This window comes from Oncorhynchus mykiss, chromosome 12 (assembly GCF_013265735.2).
Source record: "Oncorhynchus mykiss isolate Arlee chromosome 12, USDA_OmykA_1.1, whole genome shotgun sequence".
Taxonomy (NCBI): domain Eukaryota; kingdom Metazoa; phylum Chordata; class Actinopteri; order Salmoniformes; family Salmonidae; genus Oncorhynchus; species Oncorhynchus mykiss.
In genome coordinates, this window is record NC_048576.1 from 59,769,056 (window position 1) to 59,790,892 (window position 21,837).

Consider the following 21,837-nt stretch of genomic DNA (forward strand, 5'->3'; position numbering starts at 1 on the left):
ATGATAGGAGTGATATTGCTGCTTTGATGAAATATTTATTGAAGGAATGACAACACATCTTCGCCACGGTTACTTACACAAGAGAATTTGTTCTTAACTGACTTGCCTATTTAAATAAAGGTATAACATTGAGATTAAACTGCAAGGTGTGAGATTCACAGTGAGTTAACTTTAAGATTGAATTTACACTGCAAGGAGAATCCTTGTACTGTAGGTTCTTTAATTGCATATCTGCTGCTGCTTTCTGTATGTACTGGACGGTCATGGATGTGGAATGCAATAGTGCTCTCTCTGAAACTTAGCAATAACCACTGACAGAGAAAGAGAAGAGAGAAAGGCGAATAAAGGGCACATATTTCTAATCTCATTCATTCATAGTGATTTATTGTGTTTTAATCTGAAGGCACACATTCACAGTTTGGTCAGTGTATTTATTTTATTTATTTTAGCAGTTTTAAAGATGTCGTCTGTAACATAACACCTCTTGGTTTTTGAAGAATATGTCATGAAGAAGCTGTGTCCTGCTTTCTTACCTCATCATAATCCAAAAAACCTCAGAGGAGAACCAACAGTGAAGAAGGAAGTTTGTAAACGCTGAATGTGGTCAAACAGCCAACTGTATCGCTTCAAATAAATTTGGATGAATGAATTGAAATGAATAAAAAAATTCTCAATGAATTTCATTCCTTTATTGTTACAGGTATGTCATATACATTAAGGGTGGTTGTATGTGTGATAGGCTATGTACTGTACTCAAAGGACTTTTAACCAGGATCTAAAATGTAACGTAATGTCCACTGTGCAACATGAACATCTATAGTACTGCTGTTAGAGGTGCCTAAAGTTGACAGGGTATGTTCCAAATGGACTTGAGCTTCACTCTTCCGAATCTGAACCACTGTCCTTGTTACTTCTTTGTACATCTTCAATTCAATCCGTAAACCCGGAAGTTCAGAACTGCAGCATCATTTAAAGGCAATGTTCCCATGTTAGCGGAGACTTCATTCACAGTAAACTCTGCATACTGTATGTCGGCTCAATCGGAAATTACCTTTAAATGCGGCATAGGTTGGCCTTGCAATCAGATTGAATTCTGGTCCTAATTAAAAAAGTAAAATAAAAAAAAAGATCACAAAAAAAGGTTGAAAATAAGTCAATCAACAGAGAACGACAGACAACACAGCCTCTGGTTTTCAGCGCACAAATAGGTTTAATATTTAATCCACACAGATAAAGAGATCAACATATGAGTAACATACTGAACAAGAAGGGGAGGGGCCTTGGGCATGTCTGGAGAGTTACAGAATCGTCAATTACAGCTGTCATTCAAAACAGGCAACCATGCACAAACCTCACTGTCCAACTGTCAGTCTGGGAATCAGAGTAGAGTGGGCGGTAGGTGAATTAGTTATGAACCAAACAGCCCACAGTCGAGGATATGCCTGGCACTCTCTCTCCTTCCACTATTTGGCACGGTTACTTTCCCCTTCGCCCTTACCCCTTTGGTGTTCACAGACCTGAGAAGACTAGATAGGTTTTTACAAAGGCCGAAACAGAACTGAGCCTCTTTACCTGTCCATTTTCTCTACAGGAGAGTTTGGGTTTGATCGACAGTGCAGCCTGACTGATCTACAAATCACCTTGCATCATAAATAACTACTCATTATTATTTGTAGATCAGTCACAATTTACCCACAATGCATCACATATTTGATCCGCTCAAACACGGCCAATCTGTCCTTAAGGCTGTCTGGAAACTTGCTTCTAATGTGGAGCAATTCAAATCCCTGTTCATCCTCTGATGCCAAAACAAAAGTTTCTCTTCACTCCACTACACCTGATTTACTGGCTCAGTTATCCCCCATGAATTTAACTACATCTGTATTCCAAATGGCACCTTATTCCCTATATAGTACACTACTTTTGACAAGGAACCATAGGGCTCTGATCAAAAGTAGTATTATAAAAAGGCATAGGGCGCCATTTCCGAGGCATCCTGAGTCTGCACACCTCCTGATCAAACTTCACTGTATTTACAGGCATTCAAGACTGATCTTGTTTTTTTCCCCAGTACATTCAACAACGTCTCCTCACCTTCTAACTAACAGCTGGCTGAGGTAAAATCACCCTGAACCAACCAATCACCTGTCAGTCTCTCTCTCTACATTCAACTCACCAATGAGCGGCTAGTGACCGTGTCACTCACTCCGACCAATAGCTGCCTATCTCTGAATTCCTCTTGACCAATCAGCTGTCTCTGTTTCCAGCGTGGTTCAGTGAGCTGAAAGCTGATTGGAGGTGGGGGGTCTTAGTAAGTCATACCATAAATAGTTTTGGGATTACTGGTTGGCAAAACTTGGGTAATTTCTGGAGAGACGTTATATTATGCAGTAGTCTTTAATGTTCCTGTACTTGTGTTGTTGATAAGATGCAGGTGGGCGAGGCGAGAAAGGGTTGGGTTAGGGGTGATTGTAGGTATCAGGGGGTAGCTTGGGGGAAGATGCAGGCCATTACAAGTCAAAGGTCAAATACAGGAGAGATACAGATGTACTTCCAGGGGAAAGTACATCTGAGTGACATCTAAAACGGCACCCTATTCCCTATATAGTGCATTAGTTTTGTCCAGCGGAATATGGGTCTTTATCAAAAGTAATGCACCATATAGGGACTAGGGTGCCATTTAAGACACTCCAGGCTTTAGGGAGTAGATACAGGGTAGCCGGAGGTAGTTAGGGGGCAGGGGTAGTTACAAGGCTCATAGTGGGGGAGACGATTACATTGGTAGAAGCGGCAAAAAACAGGGCGAGGGAGGGAGGGGAAGGTCAATGTATTTTGAAAGTCACTAGACTGGGGGAGTGATACTTACAAGGCAATAGGTAGTTACAAGGTCTTTGGAGGGGATATCGATAGTTAAAAGGGTACGTACAGGGGCCGTAGGGATAGTTACATCATGACCAGGGGTAGATGACCAGGGGTAGATACAGGGGCAGGAAAGAGCGGGGTGGGTAGGGTGGGTTAGTTTTAGGATGGGAGAAGGGGGTGATCATCTGGGTGCAAGAAGGGGGACAGGGGGATGCAAGGTGACCCTAGAGGGTGGGAGTGTCACTCGGGGACGTAGGACACCTGCCACACGATGATATGGCTCCGCTCGGCTTTGCACACGGCAGGCTTCATCTGCGGGGCGCCCCCCGACACCTCCCCTTCCTCCGTCTCATCGTCCTCACCATCACCTGACACACAGATGACGTGAGAGAGTCAGTCAGCATGAAAAGACACACCCGCTTTCTGTAACCTTTGCACTGAAGTGTTTCTGCACATCCACACACATAAAAGCATTGGATTGGTATTTTAAATGCATTAAGTGAAATGAACAAGTGCACAACTAGGGCAGAAGGGTAGATAATCTGGAGACAAGTAGAATTTGATTTGTAATTCAAAAGAGCGCCACATGGACTAGGGTGTATATGGCAGAGTGTGCGTGCATGCGTGAGTGATTTTCCTCACCGATGCGGAAGTCGATGTAGCCCTCCCCTCCACTCAGCACCAGGACATTATGTACGCTCTGAGCCTCAGCCTCCGGCTGTGCCGAGGACCCCTGACCCTCTGACGGACTGTCCAGCACACTACCATTTAGGGTGGCCAACACGTTGCCTGACAGAAGCACAGAAAAAAATAAATTATACACACACACACACACACACACACACACACACACAGTTGAAGTTTACATGCACCTTAGCCAAATACTTTTAAACTCAGTTTTTCACAGTTCCTGACATTTAATCCTAGTAAAAATTCCCTGTCTTATGTCAATTAGGATCGCCACTTTATTTTAAGAATGTGAAATGTCAGAATAATAGTAGAGAGAGAATGATTTATTTCAGCTTTTTTTTCATCACATTCCCAGTGGGTCAGAAGTGTACATACACTCAATTAGTATTTGGTAACATTGGCTTTAAATTGTTTAACTTGGGTCAAAAATTTCAGGTAGCCTTCAACAAGCTTCCCACAATAAGTTGGGTGAATTTTGGCCCATTCCTCCTGACAGAGCTGGTGTAACTGAGTCAGGTTTGTAGGCCTCCTTGCTCGCACACGCTTTTCCAGTTCTGCCCACAAATTCTCTATACGATTGAGGTCAGGGCTTTGTTATGGCCACTCCAATACCTTGACTTTGTTGTCCATAAGCCATTTTGCCACAACTTTGGAAGTATGCTTGGGGTCATTGTCCATTTGGAAGACCCATTTGCGACCAAGCTTTAACTTCCTGACTGATGTCTTGAGATGTTGCCTCAATATATCCACATATTTTTCCTCCCTCATAATGCCATCTATTTTGTGAAGTGCACCAGTCCCTCCTGCAGCAAAGCACCCCCACAACATGATGCTACCATATCCGTGCTTCACGTTTGGGATGGTGTTCTTCGACTTGCAAGCCTCCCCCTTTTTCCTCCAAACATAACGTTGGTCATTATGGCCAAACAGCTCTCTTTTTGTGTCATGAGACCAGAGGGCATTTCTCCAAAGAGTACGATTTTTGTCCCCATGTGCAGTTGCAAACCGTAGTCTGGCTTTTTTATGGCGATTTTGGAGCAGTAGCTTCTTCCTGGCTGAGCGGCCTTCAGGTTAAGTCGATATAGGACTCGTTTTACTGTGGATATAGATACTTTTGTACCGGTTTCCTCCAGCATCTTCACAAGGTCCTTTGCTGTTGTTCTGGGATTGATTTGCACTTTTCGCACCAAAGTATGTTCATCTCTAGGAGACAGAACGCGTCTCCTTCCTGAGCATTATGATGGATACGTGGTCCTATGGTGTTTATACTTGCATACTATTGTTTGTACAGATGAATGTGGTACCTTCAGGCATTTGGAAATTAATCCCAAGGATGAACCAGACTTGTGGAGCTATCTTGATTTTCCCATGATGTCAAGCAAAAAGGCACTGAGTTTGAAGGTAGGCCGTGAAATACATCCACAGGTACACCTCCAATTGACTCAAATTATGTCAATTAGCCTATCAGAAGCTTCTAAAGCCATGACATAATTTTCTGGAATTTTCCAAGTTGTTTAAAGGCACAGTAATTTTTGTGTATGTAAACTTCTGACCCACTGGAATTGTGATACAGTGAATTATAAGTTAAATAATCTGTCTGTAAACAATTGTTGGAAAAATTACTTGTGTCATGCACAAAGTAGATGTCCTAACTGACTTGCCAAAACTATAGTTTGTTAACAAGAAATTTGTGGAGTGGGTGAAAAACAAGTTTTAATGACTCCAACCAAAGTGTATGTAAACATATTTTTTTTAACAGGTAACGAGAAAGAGATCAGTCAATCAATTGTATTTATAATGCCCTTTTTACAATAGCAGTTGTCACATAGTAGTAAAGGACGTTACCAATAGGTACCCACAAATTAAACACTGTAAACCACTTTTGCATTTTAGTGCCCAGTTGACAACCTGGTCCATCCTCACAGTCCTCAAATACATCAAGTTGAGAGTATTGACAGTAGGTATAATACTTTTTAGTTAGTCAATTACTCCACATTTGATGTAATGTGTTTAAGAGTATAATAAACTCTATTTACTTTTATTGACTTTATAAAATCAAATTATGATTACTAACTGACCTGGCACAGAGACAAAGAACTTGACGGCATCTCTGTGTCCATGGAAACAGAGCTGAGCCTGGGCCATGGAGCAGTATGGGATGAAGCTGCCGCTGCTTTTCTCTGGGTTGTCGTCCGCATACACATGAATCACACCCCCGGCCACGCCGCCGGACGACGTCGGAGACACCTTGTTGGCTATCGGGATGAGAGTGGCGTCAATAGCCAATCAGAACATCTGACAGACCAGCGAATAGGACAAGGACATTGATGCATGAGACCATCCAATCACATTAGCACACACAGAGCAGGCTTGCCAATAAGACCCATCAATTGGGCAGATAGCTGAAGATAGCATGCAGAGTTACACGTGAACAAAAGTAATTTCCCTGAATCAGATCCAGACCACCAGACCACTGTTTCTGTTCCATTTCGGCCCCTAGCCCCTCGTCCCCTTTGTGGTTGACAGATCTGAAATGACTGGATAGGTGGCCTTATGAACAAACATGTGCTTGTCCTGTTGGAGAGATAATCCTCTCAAATCTAATCCTCTCAAATCTCCACAAGTGCTATATACTGTAATTTACTCCGGTCCAATCACTATATTACTCACACCTATCCAGTCTATCAGATATGTGAACATTAGGGTAATAAGGGTGCTTAGGACTGAAACTGAACCAGGCCTATGTTGGAGAGCGATTAAGGGGAGATGGAGGTAAGACAGGCAGGCAGATGTATGTGACACCATCCCTGTGGGACAGAGGGAGTCCTAACTTACCCCTCAGACCTAGGAGCTGTCCCCGATGAAGTACTACCGCTAAGGGAGGGAAGGAGGGAGGAGAGGAGAGAGTGGACAAGAGTGACAATCAGGACAGGGAGGACAAGTACAGGGATACCAGCCATAAAATAGAGAAAGAAAGAGAGAAAGAGAGAAAACGAAGAGAAGCCATTACGGAATAAGAGAAGACAGAAAAATGGACAGACCGATATACATTGAACAAAAATACAAAAGCAACATGTAAAGTGTTGGTCCCATTTTATATGAGCTGAAATAAAAGATGCCAGAAATGTTTATATGCACACATTTGTTGACATCCCTGTTTTGCCAAGATAATCCATTCAAGTGTGTCATATCAAGAAACTAATTAAACAACATGATCATTACACAGGTGCACCTTAATAAAAGCCCACTCTAAAATGAGCTGTTTTGTCACACAACATAATGCCACAGATGTCTCAAGTTGAGGGAGCGTGCAATTGGCATGCTGACTGCAGGAATGTCCACCAGATCTGTTGCCAGACAATTGAATGTACATTTCTCTAACATAAGCCGCCAACGTCGTTTAAGAGAATTTGGCAGCACGTCCAACCTGCCTCACAACTGCAGACCACGTGCATGGCGTTGTGTGGGTGAGCAGTTTGCTGATGTCAACATTGTGAACAGAGTGCCCCCATGGTGGCAGTGGGGTTATGGTATGGGTAGGCATAAGCTACAGACAACAAACACAATTGCATTCTATCAATGGAAATTTGTATGCACAGATATACCATGACGAGATCCTAAGGCCCATTGTCGTGCCATTCATCCGCCGACATCACCTCATGTTTCAGCATGATAACGCACAGCCCCATGTCGGAAGGATCTGCACACAATTCCTGGAAGCTGAAAATGTCCCAGTTCTTCCATGGCCTGCATGCTCACCAGACGTGACCCATTTAGCATGTTTGGGATGCTCTGGATTGATGTGTATAACAGCGTGTTCCAGTTCCTGTCAATATCCAGCAACTTTGCACAGTCATTGAAGAGGAGTGGGACAACATTCTACAGGCCACAAATCAACAGCCTGATCAGGAGATGCGTCGTGTTGCATGAGGCAAATCTTGGTCACACCAGATACTGATTGGTTTTCTGACCCACGCCCCTACTTTTTTTTTATGTATCTGTGACTAACATATGCATTTCTGTATTCCCAGTCATGTGAAATCCATAGATTACGCCCTAATGAATTTATTTAAATTTAAAGATTTCCTTATATGAACTGTACCAGTAAAATCTTTGAAATTGTTGCATGTTGCATTTATATTTTTGTTCAGTATAAAAAGGGAAAGTAAAAGACAGAAGCAGACATAAACACAGAATAGTGGAATCAAAGAGGTGTGTGTGCGCACCACTCAAACTCACTCTCTGTCAGTGGTATGGAGATGACCACACCATTCCCAGTCCCCACCCACAAGCGGTTTCCACCAATAAGAAGGGCTGTTATTCGCACAAAGGAGAAGCCCAGCTTGCCAGTACCTGTCAATCAGAGTGAGAGAGAGAAGAGAGAAAGAGATAGAACACAGGTCAATCCATACATTGGATGCATGTCAATAGACTAAAAGTGGAGTCAAATAACATGGTGTCCTATCAATGAGTTGGCCGAAGCTTAGCCTGCTGGTCCCAGATCTGATCTGTCTGAGCCGTCTTGCCAACTCCGATAGTCATTGTCTTGATATGACAACATACAAATTGGCCGTACAACACAAACAGATCTTGGACCACCAGCCTAGCCAGAGCTGGATAGCATGGTTGCAGTCAATTCCATTTCAATTCAGTCAATTCAGGAAGTAAACTGTAATTCCATATCTTTTTCATAGAGGAAAACTGGAATTGGAATTTTAGTTTAGTTTCTGAATTGACATGGAAATTGACTTCATTCCTGCTGTTTAGCTTAGGTTATTCCTACCCAGCATCTTGCTGACGTAGGGTTCGATGTCGACATCCTGTAGGTGCTGGTGTGTGAGGGCGTGGTAGAGACGCAGCGTGGAGTCCAGACGGATTGACACCCACACCCCATCCCCGATCCACGCCAGCTGCCTCACCTGGCTCTCCCTGCGAGGGTGGGCGTCAAAGGACTTCTGACGTGGGAGAGTGGTTAGGGGGGTGAATTGGTGGATTGATTTACTTTTGATTTATTTCAGAATATTATCAATGTGGAGCGACATTACATGAGCTCTCCCCTACCCATCTCTATCTGCAACATAACTGCAGATAGACTCAAGACTGGGTTAGCCCACTGGGCTAATGTCTTGGCATTATTATGTCTGGGAGCTAGCGTGAGTCTTCAGGTCTCAAAAAAGGTTACTTTGCAACTTCCTCTACTATGCAAACAGTCCCTCCCCTCTTGTGACCAACCTCTATCTGCATGCTCTTGGGCTGGATGACATGGATCTTGTTCTTGTAGCCACACCACACTTTGTCATGGACCATGGCCATGCAGCGGATAGAGTGGTGCGGTCTACCCAGGTCCATCAGGTGGTAGTTAGACAGGTCCCACTGCCCATCTGGAGATAAAGAGATACACACACACAGGCACACATGCACACACATAAACAAATTATGTAAAGCTTTAAATCACGATTAGAAAAAGTAATGTTGCTCTCATGGAATGTCATTTTTTGAGCACAGCAGACAGTTAATGGTTAAGGCTCATAGGTGAAAGCTCAGAAGAATTAGGTAGGTTAGGGTTAAGTTTACGTTACCCTCAGATCTGTGGAAGATAGCCAGTGTCCCGTCTGCCAGAGCCACAAGCACACGACCCTTCACATGCCTGAAACAGAGACAGTCACGCTAATGTTACACAAAGCAACATACACCCATTTACTACAACATTAATGAAGGACTGGTAAAAATGGCCATTCTAAAAGCAGACAGTGGTCAGTAGTGGGGGACTAACACTAGACTGAGCACAGAGTCCTTCAGTTTGATGGAGTGGAGACACTTCTTCCAGTTGGCCACTGCCGAATGGACGTAAAGCCTGGAGAAGGGATGTAAAGCTTAGTTAGGACATAGACAGAGATAGGGTTTTATGGGTTAGGGTTATCGGTTATCGGTTATGGGTTGGGAGACATATGGAGGCAAAACTGGTTGCCGAAAAAATCATGATGATGTTTTTTGTGACATTGTGGTCAAGAGTTGTAAAAATAAATGTTTTGCACTTTTTTAGAAAACAACATCACTATGATGTCCCATATTACATTCCCACCACTAGCTAGGCATTAAGTGATTAGTTACCCACCAGCCATTTTGTGCTCCCAGCCACATGGTGGGGGCTACGCTGGTTCCAGCTTTCGGGTCGTCGCTTCCATCCTCCGTCTCCTGGGGTGGGGAGTTAGACTCCTCTTTTGACTGGCCTGCACACCTGACAGGGGACACAGAGAGTTGTCTTGAAGTCCACTATAGACTACCACAGTCCAACTACTGTAGCATGTTGGCAGTATTATCTGCTGCAGAAATGTAAAGAGATGACTAAAGGATTTAAATAGTAGAAGTTAGACTAAAACTAAATCAAATCAAACTAAAGTGTATGTAAATACACTTTCAGTAAAAATGTTGAAAACTTGGAACATTTTTGAAAGTTTCAATGACAACTTTTCAATAATGTACTGGCGATATTCTTCTCTTTACAACTACTAGCAATTCAAAACTGGTCAAATCTTGTGTCTTACCGGTCGTATTGGCCAGCATCAACCACCGGAGGCTGGGGGTCTGTGAAGACGTGCTCCATGAAGGGCCCTGGAGGTCCCAAGGTGTTGTCTGTCTCGCTGGCGGCCGGCTCAGCTACCTCTGTAGCCTCTGTGGCCTCCTCTGCTGACTGGGCTGGGTGCAGCTTCCCACTGAGTGGTGGAGCCATAGGAGCTGAGGCGACAGGGACACAGGGTGATACATTATACACTATATACTACTACAACTATACCTATTAACTATAGATGGGCACTAATACGGAAAGTCCCTATTGATATTAGTTGAAATGTGTTATTTGCAATTGATATCATATCGGATTTTTTTTTTAAACATGTGGAGGCCTATTAACTATAACTCTTCAACTGACTGGGCTGGGTGCAGCTTCCAATGAGAGGGGAAACTACTGGGGGGGGGGGACATATCAGCACTTGCTGGGATATACAGTATACACCAACATATATAGTGGAGGTTCCCAACTAGATTCACCCGAAATCAGCCTCCCACTGAGCGGGAGAGCCACAGGGAGGAGGGACAAGAAGAAGAGGAAGAATTGTGCCGCAATTAAAGCCTATATTTCTTCATTGCAAGCCCGATGATACATATACAGTGCCTTCAGAAAGTATTCACACCCCTTTGTTAAGGCAAGCTTAAATTAGTTTATAAGTGATTTGCTTAACAAGTCACACAATAAGTTGCATGGACTCACTCTGTGTGCAATAATAGTGTTTAACACGGTCAAATTGAGCCCATGGGCCGCCAGTTGGGGAACCCTGCTGTACAGAATAAAAATGGCAAGACCTTCATCCTGTTTGCAGCAAGGCACTAAAGTAATACTGCAAAAAATGTGGCAAAGTAATTCACTTTTTGTTCAGAATACAAAGTGTTATATGTTTGGGGCAAATCCAATACAACACATTACTGAATACCACTCTCCATAAACATAGTGGTGGCTGCATCATGTTATGGATATGCTTGTAATCGTTAAGGACTGGGAAGTTTTTCAGGTTGAAAAGAAATGGAATGGAGCTAAGCACAGGAAAAATCCTAGTTGAAAACCTGGTTCAGTCTGCTTTCCACCAGATACTGGGAGATGAATTCATCTTTCAGCAGGAGAATAACCTAAAACACAAGGCCAATGTACACTGGAGTCACTTACCAAGAAGACAGTGAATGTTCCCGAGTGGCCTAGTTACAGTTTTGACTTAAAATCTACATGAAAATCCATGGCAAGACCTGAAAATAGTTGTCTAGCAATGATCAACAACCAATTAGACAGAGCTTTAAGAATTTTGAAAATAATAATGGGCAAATGTTGCACAATCCAGGTGTGGAAAGCTCTTAGAAACTCATCCAGAAAGACTCACAGCTGTTATCGCTGCCAAAGCATCTTCTACAAAGTGTTGACCCAGGGGTCTGAAAACTTATGTAAATTAGATATTTCTGTATTTCATTTTCAATAAATTTGCTAACATTAATAAAAACATATTTCCCTTTCTCATTATGGGTTATTGTGTGTAGATGGGTACGATTCTTTATTTTTTTTAATCCATTTTGAATTCAGGATGTAACACAACAAAATGTGGACTAAGTCAAGGGTATGAATACTTTCTGAAGGCACAATAGATAAATCTCTGGGGTTCTCACCTTGCCCCCGGTCCAGTACGGGTGTGTCTGTGCGCGAGGAGCAGTTGCTGCGGACCACGCTACAGTTGGTGGCACAGCCCACCAGGGTGATGCCTGCTAGCATGCCCTCCACCCCACCTGTCTCCTCACCACCACCCTCCCCAGAGTCCAGCACGATCTCACCCGCCGGGTAGTCACTCTCACTGGCCGCTGCAGACAGACACACAGAAAAGCACACACAGACACGCACATATGCAAACAAAGAAACAAGCACGCACACACAGAAATACACACCCATACACATGCACACAGAAGAAAAGCACAAACATTAGATGTGATTCTAGTTCAGTAGATTTAGATGGAATTACAGTGCATTCGGAAAGTATTCAGACCCTTTCCCTTTTTCTACATTTTGAAACGTTACAGCCTTATTCTAAAATGTATGAAAAAATATTTTCCCTCATCAATCTACACACAATACCCAATAATGACAAAGCGAAAACAGGTTTTTAGAAATGTTTGCAAATGTATAATATTTTTTAAATCAGAAATACCTTAAGTTTTCAGACCCTTTGCTATGAGACTTAAAACTGAGCTCAGGTGCATACTTTTTCCATTGATTATCCTTAAGATGTTTTTACAACTTGATTGGAGTCCACCTGTGGTAAATTCAATCGATTGGACATGATTTGGAAAGGCACACACCCGTCTACACCTGTCTATATACAGTTGCCAGTGCATGTCAGAGCAAAAACCAGGCCATGGGGTCAAAGGAATTGTCCGTAGAGCTCCGAGACAGGATTGTGTCGAGGCACAGATCTGTGGAAGGGTACCAACACATTTATGCACCATTGAAGGTCCCCAAGAACACAGTGGCCTCCATCATTCTTAAATTGAAGAAGTTTGGAACCACCAAGACTCCTCCTAGAGCTGGTTCGCCCAGCCAAACTGAGCAATCGGGGAAGAAGGGCCTTGGTCAGGGAGGTGCCCAAGAACCCGATGGTCACTCTGACAGAGCTTCAGAGTTCGTCTGTGGAGATGGGAGAACCTTCCAGAAGGACAACCATCTCTGCAGCACTCTACCAATCAGGCCTTTATGGTAGAGTGGCCAGAAAGAAGACACTCCTCAGTAAAAGGAACATGACAGATTGGAGTTTGCCCAAAGGCACCTAAAGAACTCTCAGACCATGAGAAACAAGATTCTCTGGTCTGATGAAACCAAGATTTGTCCTGAATGCCGAGCGTCACATCTGGAGGAAACCTGGCACCATCCCTACAGTGAAGCATGGTGGTGGAAGCATCATGCTGTGGGGATGTATTTCAGTGGCAGGGACTGGGAGACTGGTCAGGCTCGAAGGAAAGATGAAAAGGAGCAAAGTACAGAGAGATCCTTGATCAAAACCTGCTCTAGAGCGCTCAGGACTTCAGACTGGGGTGAAGGTTCACCTTCCCAATTGCTGTAAAAAGTTATTCAACAAAGTACTGAGTAAAGGGTCTGAATACTTATGTAAATGTGATATTTCAGTTTTTATTTTTTTTATACATTTGCTAAAATTTCTCAAAAACCTTTTTTACTTTGGCATTATGGGGTACTGTGTGTAGATTGATGAGGGGAAAAAACAATTTAAGCAATTTTATAATAAGGCTGTAAAATAACAAAATGTGGAAAAAGTCAAGGGGTCTGAATACTTTCTAAATGCACTGTATATATTATGTTGATTTGATCTGAATACTATGGTCATGTCATGGTAGTAGATTTGGTTCAGGTGGAGAGTGCTATATGGTTGTGTTGTGTTAATAGACAGGGTGTAGTCGGTAGTCATGTTATTATGGCAGTAGATTCCTTAGTGGTCAAGTTGCAGTAGATTTGGTCCAGATGGTGAGTGCTAATGTATGTGGTCATGTTGTGGTAGTAGATCTGGTTGTGTTATTATAGTAGTAGGGTGCTAAGTTGTCAAGTAGCGGTAGAGTTGGTCTAATAGGTGAGTACTATGTGTTTGTGTTACGGTTTGACCGCTAACCTGGCACGCTGGAGATACAGAGCACGTGGGCATTGCAGACGTTGAACTGGTCGACCAACGAGCCGGGCTGGTTGGCATCAATGATGACCACCTTGATGATGATAATGATGATAATAGTTTTTCATTATTTGATCAATTGAAACAAATAGCAGCAACAAGCTGAGTTACAAGTACAACTTATTAGAAACAAAAAAATATTATTTAAAAGTATTATTTAACACCTTGCTGGCCGAGTGGGTACTGGTCAGGATCCAGACTCTGCTACTCATAGTGTCTGTTTCATGGAGCTCCTTAGACTGGGGGAAGGAAAGGGAGAGGGACAGAAAAGGAGGGAGAGGTGGGGGTGAGAAACGGAAGAAGGGGCAATAAGTATGTTTTCAAACTAAAACATTAGCTAAATTAACTAACAAACCAACTAGATCAAGAGACAGACAGTACCTTTCTCTTCTCTGGTGAGCTGTGGTTGCTCTTGCCGTCTCCTCCCTCTCCCTCCTCTATGGCTAGAGGATTCGTAACGCCGTTGCCGGGGCCAGCCTTTACTGTCATAATTTCCTGAGTGCATGTCTTCCATCCCGTCAGGTCCACCCCCGCCGCACACCACAACTAAACAGAGTTTGTTTACACACATTGTTAACACAGCTCTCGAGCGGCTAGATGTTCTTTACCATTTGGCCATCAGATTTGCTACCAATGCTCCTTATAGGACACATTACTGCACTCTATACTCTTCTGTAAACTGGTCATCTTTATACACCCGTCGCAAGACCTACTGGTTGATGCTTATTTATAAAACCCTCTTAAGCCTCACTTCCCCCTATCTGAGATATCTACTGCAGCCCTCATCCTCTACATACAACACCTGTTCTGCCAGTCACATTCTGTTAAAGGTCCCCTGGGTCGCTCCTATTTTCAGTTCGCTGCAGCTAGCGTCTGGAGCGAGCTGCAAAAAACACTCAGACTGGACCGTTTTATCTCCATCTCTTCATTCAAAGACTCAATCACGGACACTCTTACTGACAGTTGTGGCTGCTTTGTGTGATGTATTGTTGTCTCTACCTTCTTGCCCTTTGTGCTGTTGTCTGTGCCCAATAATGTTTGTACCATGTTTTGTGCTGCTACCATGTTGTGCTGCTGCCATGTTGTGTTGCTACCATGTTGTTGTCATGTGTTGCTACCATGCTATGTTGTTGTCTTGGGTCTCTTTATGTAGTGTTGTGGTGTCTCTTGTCGTGGTGTGTTTTGTCCTATATTTAAAAAATAAAAAATCAGTCCCAGCCCCCATCTCAGCAGGAGGCCTTTTGGTAGGCCGTGATGGTAAATAATAATTTGCTCTTAACTGACTTGCCTAGTTAAATAAAGAATCAATGGGTATATATATAATGAATTAACATGACGATTGATTGAACAGCAGTAAATATAGCAGATTGTGGCTTTAACCAAGTACATATTTGTTTGTTTGTTTACCTTCCTGTTGGGGTCCTTCTCCACCAGGGGGCGACAGTAGACAGGAACAGGGACATTCTTCATGCGGTTGTCCTCCTTCTCATTGGCCTGGGAGAAGACAGACAGACAAACCCTCCAATCACAAAACTGCTCCAAGACCTCCAATAAAAGAAGCCATTACCACTCAATTAAATCAAACCGACATTGCTGTATTCATATAGCCATATAACCACACTTTTGACATATCTGATGTGTCTTGGGGAAGAGCTTTGAGATTGGAGGTAGGTTGATATAGCAGAGAAACAGTGTCAGCGGGTTATGGGGTGTCTGTTAACATGACTGAGGGACAGGGGCATTGTGTCAATAGCTTATGTCAGATTGTGTGTTGTAGGTTGATGTGTCTACTTTGGGACATTAATACAGTAATGTACACACACTTAAGGTATAAAAATATATATGTTTTGAGCAGAATAGTGTTTTCTAGATACAAGTGCAAACTTCATGGACTAGGACATTTAAGAAGTTGGTCTGATGGTGCCCTCTGATGTCATTGGCCTCCCCCTTGCTTGGGGGAACAATACAATTCCGCAGTACCTAACGTCATTAACAAACTTTTAATGTACAAATGACCAAACCCTGTCTTAGGGATGGCTAACTCTGGAGATCCCTTCGGTCTCCACAGAGTTGGATAAATCTGCTTTTGGTTTCCTTGCACCCCATGTGTGGAACAATCTACAGAGTTCCCTGCAACTAGATGTACTGGTGCCTCTCAGGCAGTTCAAATTGTTGTTTGGGGACATCTATGCTGATGAATGATTCTCCTGAGTATGTTTTGTAATTTTGTATTATGTTGTATTTATACATTGTGTATATGCAAGGCTCCCTTGTAAGAGAAATCTTAATCTCAATGGGACTCCTGCTAAAAAAAGAAAGGTGAAATAGAAATAGAGAACAAAAGAGGAAAGCTCCCTGTGCTTCGACACAATCCTGTCCCGGAGCTCTACGGACAATTCCTTCGAGCTCATGGCTTGGTTTTTGCTCTGACATGCACTGTCAACTGTGGGACCTTGTATAGACAGGTGTGTGCCTTTCCAAATCATGTCCAATCAATTGAATTTACCACAGGTGGAGATCTCAAGGATGATCAATGAAAAAAGGATGCACCTGAGCTCAATTTCGAGTCTCATAGCAAAGGGTCTGAACACTTACATAAATAAAGGTATCTGTTTTTATTTTGAATACATTTGCAAAAATGTTTAAACACCTGTTATTGCTCTGTCAATATGTGTGTAGATTGATGAGAAAAAACATGTATTTAATCCATTTTAGAATAAGGCTGTAAAGTAACAAAATGTGGAAAAAGTCAAGGGGTCTGAATACTTTCTGAATGCAGTATAGGTGTTGTGTCAGGTCTGTTGGTGTGTCTTGTGATGGGTCTATGGGGTAACTAAGTGCGGCTCATGCTAGGTTAGGGAGGGACCCTGTGGGTGTAACTTGCCTGTTGTTTCTTCAGCGGGCCTTCCAGTGCACTGTCCAGCTGAGCACCAGTCTTTGGGAGAAATAGAGTTAGAGAGACATTATGTATTTTGACTGCTACATGGATGGCATTTTTTGTTATATATATTTATGTTTAGGGGGTAAATTTAATATTGCAGATAGATTGTAGCTTCCATCAATGTAATTGTCTGCATCATTTCCAATCCCCCATATATTCTTTTGTAAATATGATATTTAAAAAAAACATGTTCCTTTTATTATTTTCCCCTAACCCTACCACCCCACCCCTAATTGGAGTAAACTAATGGACAACACTTAGGCTTCTACTTCCAGCTTACGCTGCATTTGGAAAGTATTCAGACCCCTTCATTTTTTCCACATTTTGTTACACTACAGCCTTATTCTAAAATGGATTCAATTGTTGTTTTTTTCCTTAAATCTACACACAATAATGACAAAGTAAAAACAGGTTTTTAGAATTTTTGGCAAATGTGTAAAAAAACAATAACTAAAATATCACATTTACATAAGTATTCAGACCCTTTACTCAGTACTTTGTTGAAGCACCTTTGGCAGCGATTACAGCCTCGAGTCTTCTTGGGTATGACGCTACAAGCTTTGACACACCTGTATTTGGGGAGTTTCTCCCATTCATCTATGTGGATCCCCTCAAGCTCTGTCAGGTTGGAGAGGGAGCGTGACTGCACAGCTATTTTCAGGTCTCTCCAGAGATGTTCAATCTGGTTCAAGTCCAGGCTCTGGCTGGACCACTCAAGGACATTCAGAGACTTGTCTCGAAGCCACCCCTGTGTTGCCTTGGCTGTGTGCTTAGGGTAGTTGTCCTGTTGGAAGGTGAACCACCCAGTCTGAGGTCCTGAGCACTTTGGAGCAGGTTTTCATCAATAATCTCTCTGTAGTTTTCTCTGTTCATCTATCCCTCAATCCTGACCAGTCTCCCAGTCCCTGGCGTGGAAAAACATCCCCACAGCATGATTCTGCCACCACGCGTCATCGTAGGGATGGTATTGGCCAGGTGATGAGTGGTGCCAGGTTTCCTCCAGACGTGACGCTTGGCATTCAGGCCAAAGCGTTCAATCTTGGTTTCATCAGACCGGAGAATCTTGTTTCTCATGGTCTGAGAGTCCTTCAGGTGCCTTTTGGCAAACTCAAAGCGGGCTGTCACGTGCCTTTTACTGAAGAGTGGCTTCCATCTGGCCACTTCATCATTAAGGCCAGATTGGTGGAGTGCTGCAGAGATGGTTGTCCTTCTGGAAGGTTCTCCCATCTCCACAGAGGAACTCTGGAGCTCTGTCAGAGTGACCATCGGGTTCTTGGTCACCTCCCTGACCAAGGCCCTTCCTCCCCTGATTGCTCAGTTTGGCCGGGCAGCTAGCTATATGAAGAGTCTTGGTGGCTTCAAACCTCTTCCATTTAAGTACGATGGAGGCCACTGTGTCCTTGGGGACCTTCAATGCTGCAGAAATGTTTTGGTACCCTTCCCCAGATCTGTGACTCGACATAATCCTGATCAATGGAAACAGGATGCACCTGAGCTAAATTTTGAGTGTCATAGAAAAGGGTGTTTGTCATTATGGGGTATTGATGAGGGAATAATACATTTTAGAATAAGGCTGTAATGTAACAAAATGTGGGAAAAGTGAAGGGGTATACATTTTACGGACAAAATGTATTTTAGAATAGTTATTTGTTTGTTTTTAATCCCATCTGCCCTCAACCCCTCCCATCTATCTCTGAAGACCATCCCGTTTTTATTTCTATTCACCATATATTTTTAACTGTGCTGTTTCACAAAAATTCTGTATCTACAGTATATACATTTTACGGACACAGTATATTTTACATTAGTTATCTTGTTGTTTTCAGTCCCACCCTTCAGCTCCACTCAACCCCTCCCATCTACAGTGCCTTGCAAAAGTATTCGGCCCCCTTGAACTTTGCGACCTTTTGCCACATTTCAGGCTTCAAACATAAAGATATAAAACTGTATTTTTTTGTGAAGAATCAACAACAAGTGGGGCACAATCATGAAGTGGAACGACATTTATTGTATATTTCAAACTTTTTTAACAAATCAAAAACTGAAAAATTGGGCGTGCAAAATTATTCAGCCCCCTTAAGTTAATACTTTGTAGCGCCACCTTTTGCTGCGATTACAGCTGTAAGTCGCTTGGGGTATGTCTCTATCAGTTTTGCACATCGAGAGACTGACATTTTTTCCCATTCCTCCTTGCAAAACAGCTCGAGCTCAGTGAGGTTGGATGGAGAGCATTTGTGAACAGCAGTTTTCAGTTCTTTCCACAGATTCTCGATTGGATTCAGGTCTGGACTTTGACTTGGCCATTCTAACACCTGGATATGTTTATTTTTGAACCATTCCATTGTAGATTTTGCTTTATGTTTTGGATCATTGTCTTGTTGGAAGACAAATCTCCGTCCCAGTCTCAGGTCTTTTGCAGACTCCATCAGGTTTTCTTCCAGAATGGTCCTGTATTTGGCTCCATCCATCTTCACCATCTTCCCTGTCCCTGCTGAAGAAAAGCAGGCCCAAACCATGATGCTGCCACCACCATGTTTGACAGTGGGGATGGTGTGTTCAGCTGTGTTGCTTTTACGCCAAACATAACGTTTTGCATTGTTGCCAAAAAGTTCAATTTTGGTTTCATCTGACCAGAGCACCTTCTTCCACATGTTTGGTGTGTCTCCCAGGTGACTTGTGGCAAACTTTAAACGACACTTTTTATGGATATCTTTAAGAAATGGCTTTCTTCTTGCCACTCTTCCATAAAGGCCAGATTTGTGCAATATACGACTGATTGTTGTCCTATGGACAGAGTCTCCCACCTCAGCTGTAGATCTCTGCAGTTCATCCAGAGTGATCATGGGCCTCTTGGCTGCATCTCTGATCAGTCTTCTCCTTGTATGAGCTGAAAGTTTAGAGGGACGGCCAGGTCTTGGTAGATTTGCAGTGGTCTGATACTCCTTCCATTTCAATATTATCACTTGCACAGTGCTTCTTGGGATGTTTAAAGCTTGGGAAATCTTTTTGTATCCAAATCCGGCTTTAAACTTCTTCACAACAGTATCTCGGACCTGCCTGGTGTGTTCCTTGTTCTTCATGATGCTCTCTGCGCTTTTAACGGACCTCTGAGACTATCACAGTGCAGGTGCATTTATACGGAGACTTGATTACACACAGGTGGATTGTATTTATCATCATTAGTCATTTAGGTCAACATTGGATCATTCAGAGATCCTCACTGAACTTCTGGAGAGAGTTTGCTGCACTGAAAGTAAAGGGGCTGAATAATTTTGCTGCCCAATTTTTCAGTTTTTGATTTGTTAAAAAAGTTTGAAATATCCAATAAATGTTGTTCCACTTCATGATTGTGTCCCACTTGTTGTTGATTCTTCACAAAAAAATACAGTTTTATATCTTTATGTTTGAAGCCTGAAATGGGGCAAAAGGTCGCAAAGTTCAAGGGGGCCGAATACTTTCGCAAGGCACTGTATCTCTTAACACCATCCATGTTTTATTTCTATTTGCAATATTTTCCAACTGTGCTCTGATGTTTCACGAAAGTTCTGAACCTTTCTAGTCTCATAGTTTCTACAAATTGTAAATTAAAGACAACATTTTTGCTAAAAGTATTATTATATTATTGATCGGTTGACTATGACTTTTCAAATCACCCAGCAGAGTTAGCTCCAGGTAAATGTTACAATAGTTCAGCCATTCCTAGACCTGCAACCAAAAACAAGCTACATATGGACAGTACCAAAAACAAATGATCTAATGATTCTGTCTCTTCGCAGCTAAATCTGCAGAGCTGGGATGGAATGGATGGCATTTTACTTGCACGCTGAATGCTTGCTAAATACTCAGATTGGTGGGCAAACGGCCGGACAGACGGACAGGTGGATGAGAGACGGTACCTGTTTGAAGCGTGGTGGTACGCTCCAGCCGCAGGCCTGCATAATGCCGTCATCGCGGCGCATGTGCTCTCGGACCTGCCGGTATTGTTCCCGGCGCTGCTCGCGACGAGCTGACAGCGCAGAGTCGCTAAGGAGAGACGCAACACCATTACTGGCCAGTCTAGAACAGAGGGTGGAGAGAAAGGCATAGAGAGAGAGAGAGAGGCGGAGAGAGAGAAGCGAAGCGTTAGCAAGCGCGGCCAAGCTGCTGCAAAGAAAGAGAGAAGCTACAGCAGCATTGTGAGTTTTTAAGCAGTTAAGCTACAGCCAGCTATGAGAAAATGAATGGAAAACAAAAGAACACACCCATAAACAGGAGTAGAGCGCAAAATAAGCAGCAATCACAATATGTGATCTGCACTTAGCAATAATCACTAAGAACAATGGACAAAGCAGTGATATGAACTAGCAACCATACATCCTTTTGCACTTTAACATGATGGCACATGCAAGAACACTACTAACTGATTCAAAATATGATGGGAGGTAATAAATTATATCACACATATTGTAGGATTACACTTACGACAGTGCAACCCCAAACTCTCCCCTACACATGCATAGACAACTAACTCTACAATGTTAGAGGGTGGACAAGGGAGCGATGGAGATGGAGGTAGGGAGGAAGGAAGGGATAGAGGGACGGAGATATAAGAGGGAGGGATGGAGGGAGAGGAATGGGAAGGAGGGAGGGACAGAGATGGAGGATGATCAGAGAGAGAGAGAGGGGTGGAGGGATAGAGGGATGAAGGTATGGACAGAGACAGATTGAGGGAAGAATGTAAATAAAAAAGGTTGGTGTGTGTGTTTTTCTCTCACTCTTCTGGGAAAAACTCCAGGGTTCGGTTTGAGGTGGAGATCTGACACATGGCGTGGCTGCGTCTCTGGGGGAAGCCTGCAGGGGACGGGGATTTGTAGTGGATGTTGACGCTGTAGTACGGACGCTTGACTGGCGGAGGACTGGCCGAGGAACTGAACAGACGGGCGAAACTGGAAGGAGAGAAGAGAGAGAGAGATGTACAGTCAGAAAGTTCAGTAAAGATTTAATTAACTGTACACTACCATTCAAAAGTTTGGGGTCACTTAAAAATGTCCTCGTTTTTGAAAGAAAAGCACATTTTTTGTACATTAAAATAACATCAAATTG

General features: G+C 43.0%; 1 protein-coding gene across 8 annotated transcripts in view; it reads right to left on the reverse strand.

The window, feature by feature from the left end:
* Positions 1–676: 676 nt before the first annotated feature.
* Positions 677–21,837, reverse strand: part of mapk8ip3 (mitogen-activated protein kinase 8 interacting protein 3) — a 68,785-nt gene continuing 47,624 nt past the window's right edge. For 4 of the 8 annotated variants that reach the window (XM_036937917.1, XM_036937919.1, XM_036937918.1 and 1 more), the window contains 19 exons: positions 21,510–21,680; positions 20,652–20,811; positions 16,699–16,749; positions 15,222–15,308; positions 14,196–14,360; positions 13,979–14,053; positions 13,758–13,848; positions 11,758–11,946; positions 10,098–10,287; positions 9,668–9,790; positions 9,326–9,406; positions 9,132–9,199; positions 8,785–8,933; positions 8,336–8,507; positions 7,792–7,905; positions 6,388–6,426; positions 5,631–5,807; positions 3,505–3,651; positions 677–3,230 (listed from right to left, as the gene is read on the reverse strand). In XM_036937917.1, coding sequence (XP_036793812.1) covers positions 3,103–3,230; positions 3,505–3,651; positions 5,631–5,807; positions 6,388–6,426; positions 7,792–7,905; positions 8,336–8,507; positions 8,785–8,933; positions 9,132–9,199; positions 9,326–9,406; positions 9,668–9,790; positions 10,098–10,287; positions 11,758–11,946; positions 13,758–13,848; positions 13,979–14,053; positions 14,196–14,360; positions 15,222–15,308; positions 16,699–16,749; positions 20,652–20,811; positions 21,510–21,680 — 2,377 coding nt within the window. In that variant the 3' untranslated portion in view covers positions 677–3,102. The remainder of the gene's footprint in view (positions 3,231–3,504; positions 3,652–5,630; positions 5,808–6,387; positions 6,427–7,791; positions 7,906–8,335; positions 8,508–8,784; positions 8,934–9,131; positions 9,200–9,325; positions 9,407–9,667; positions 9,791–10,097; positions 10,288–11,757; positions 11,947–13,757; positions 13,849–13,978; positions 14,054–14,195; positions 14,361–15,221; positions 15,309–16,698; positions 16,750–20,651; positions 20,812–21,509; positions 21,681–21,837) is intronic. The other 4 variants (XM_036937923.1, XM_036937920.1, XM_036937922.1 and 1 more) reach the window with 3 other exon arrangements.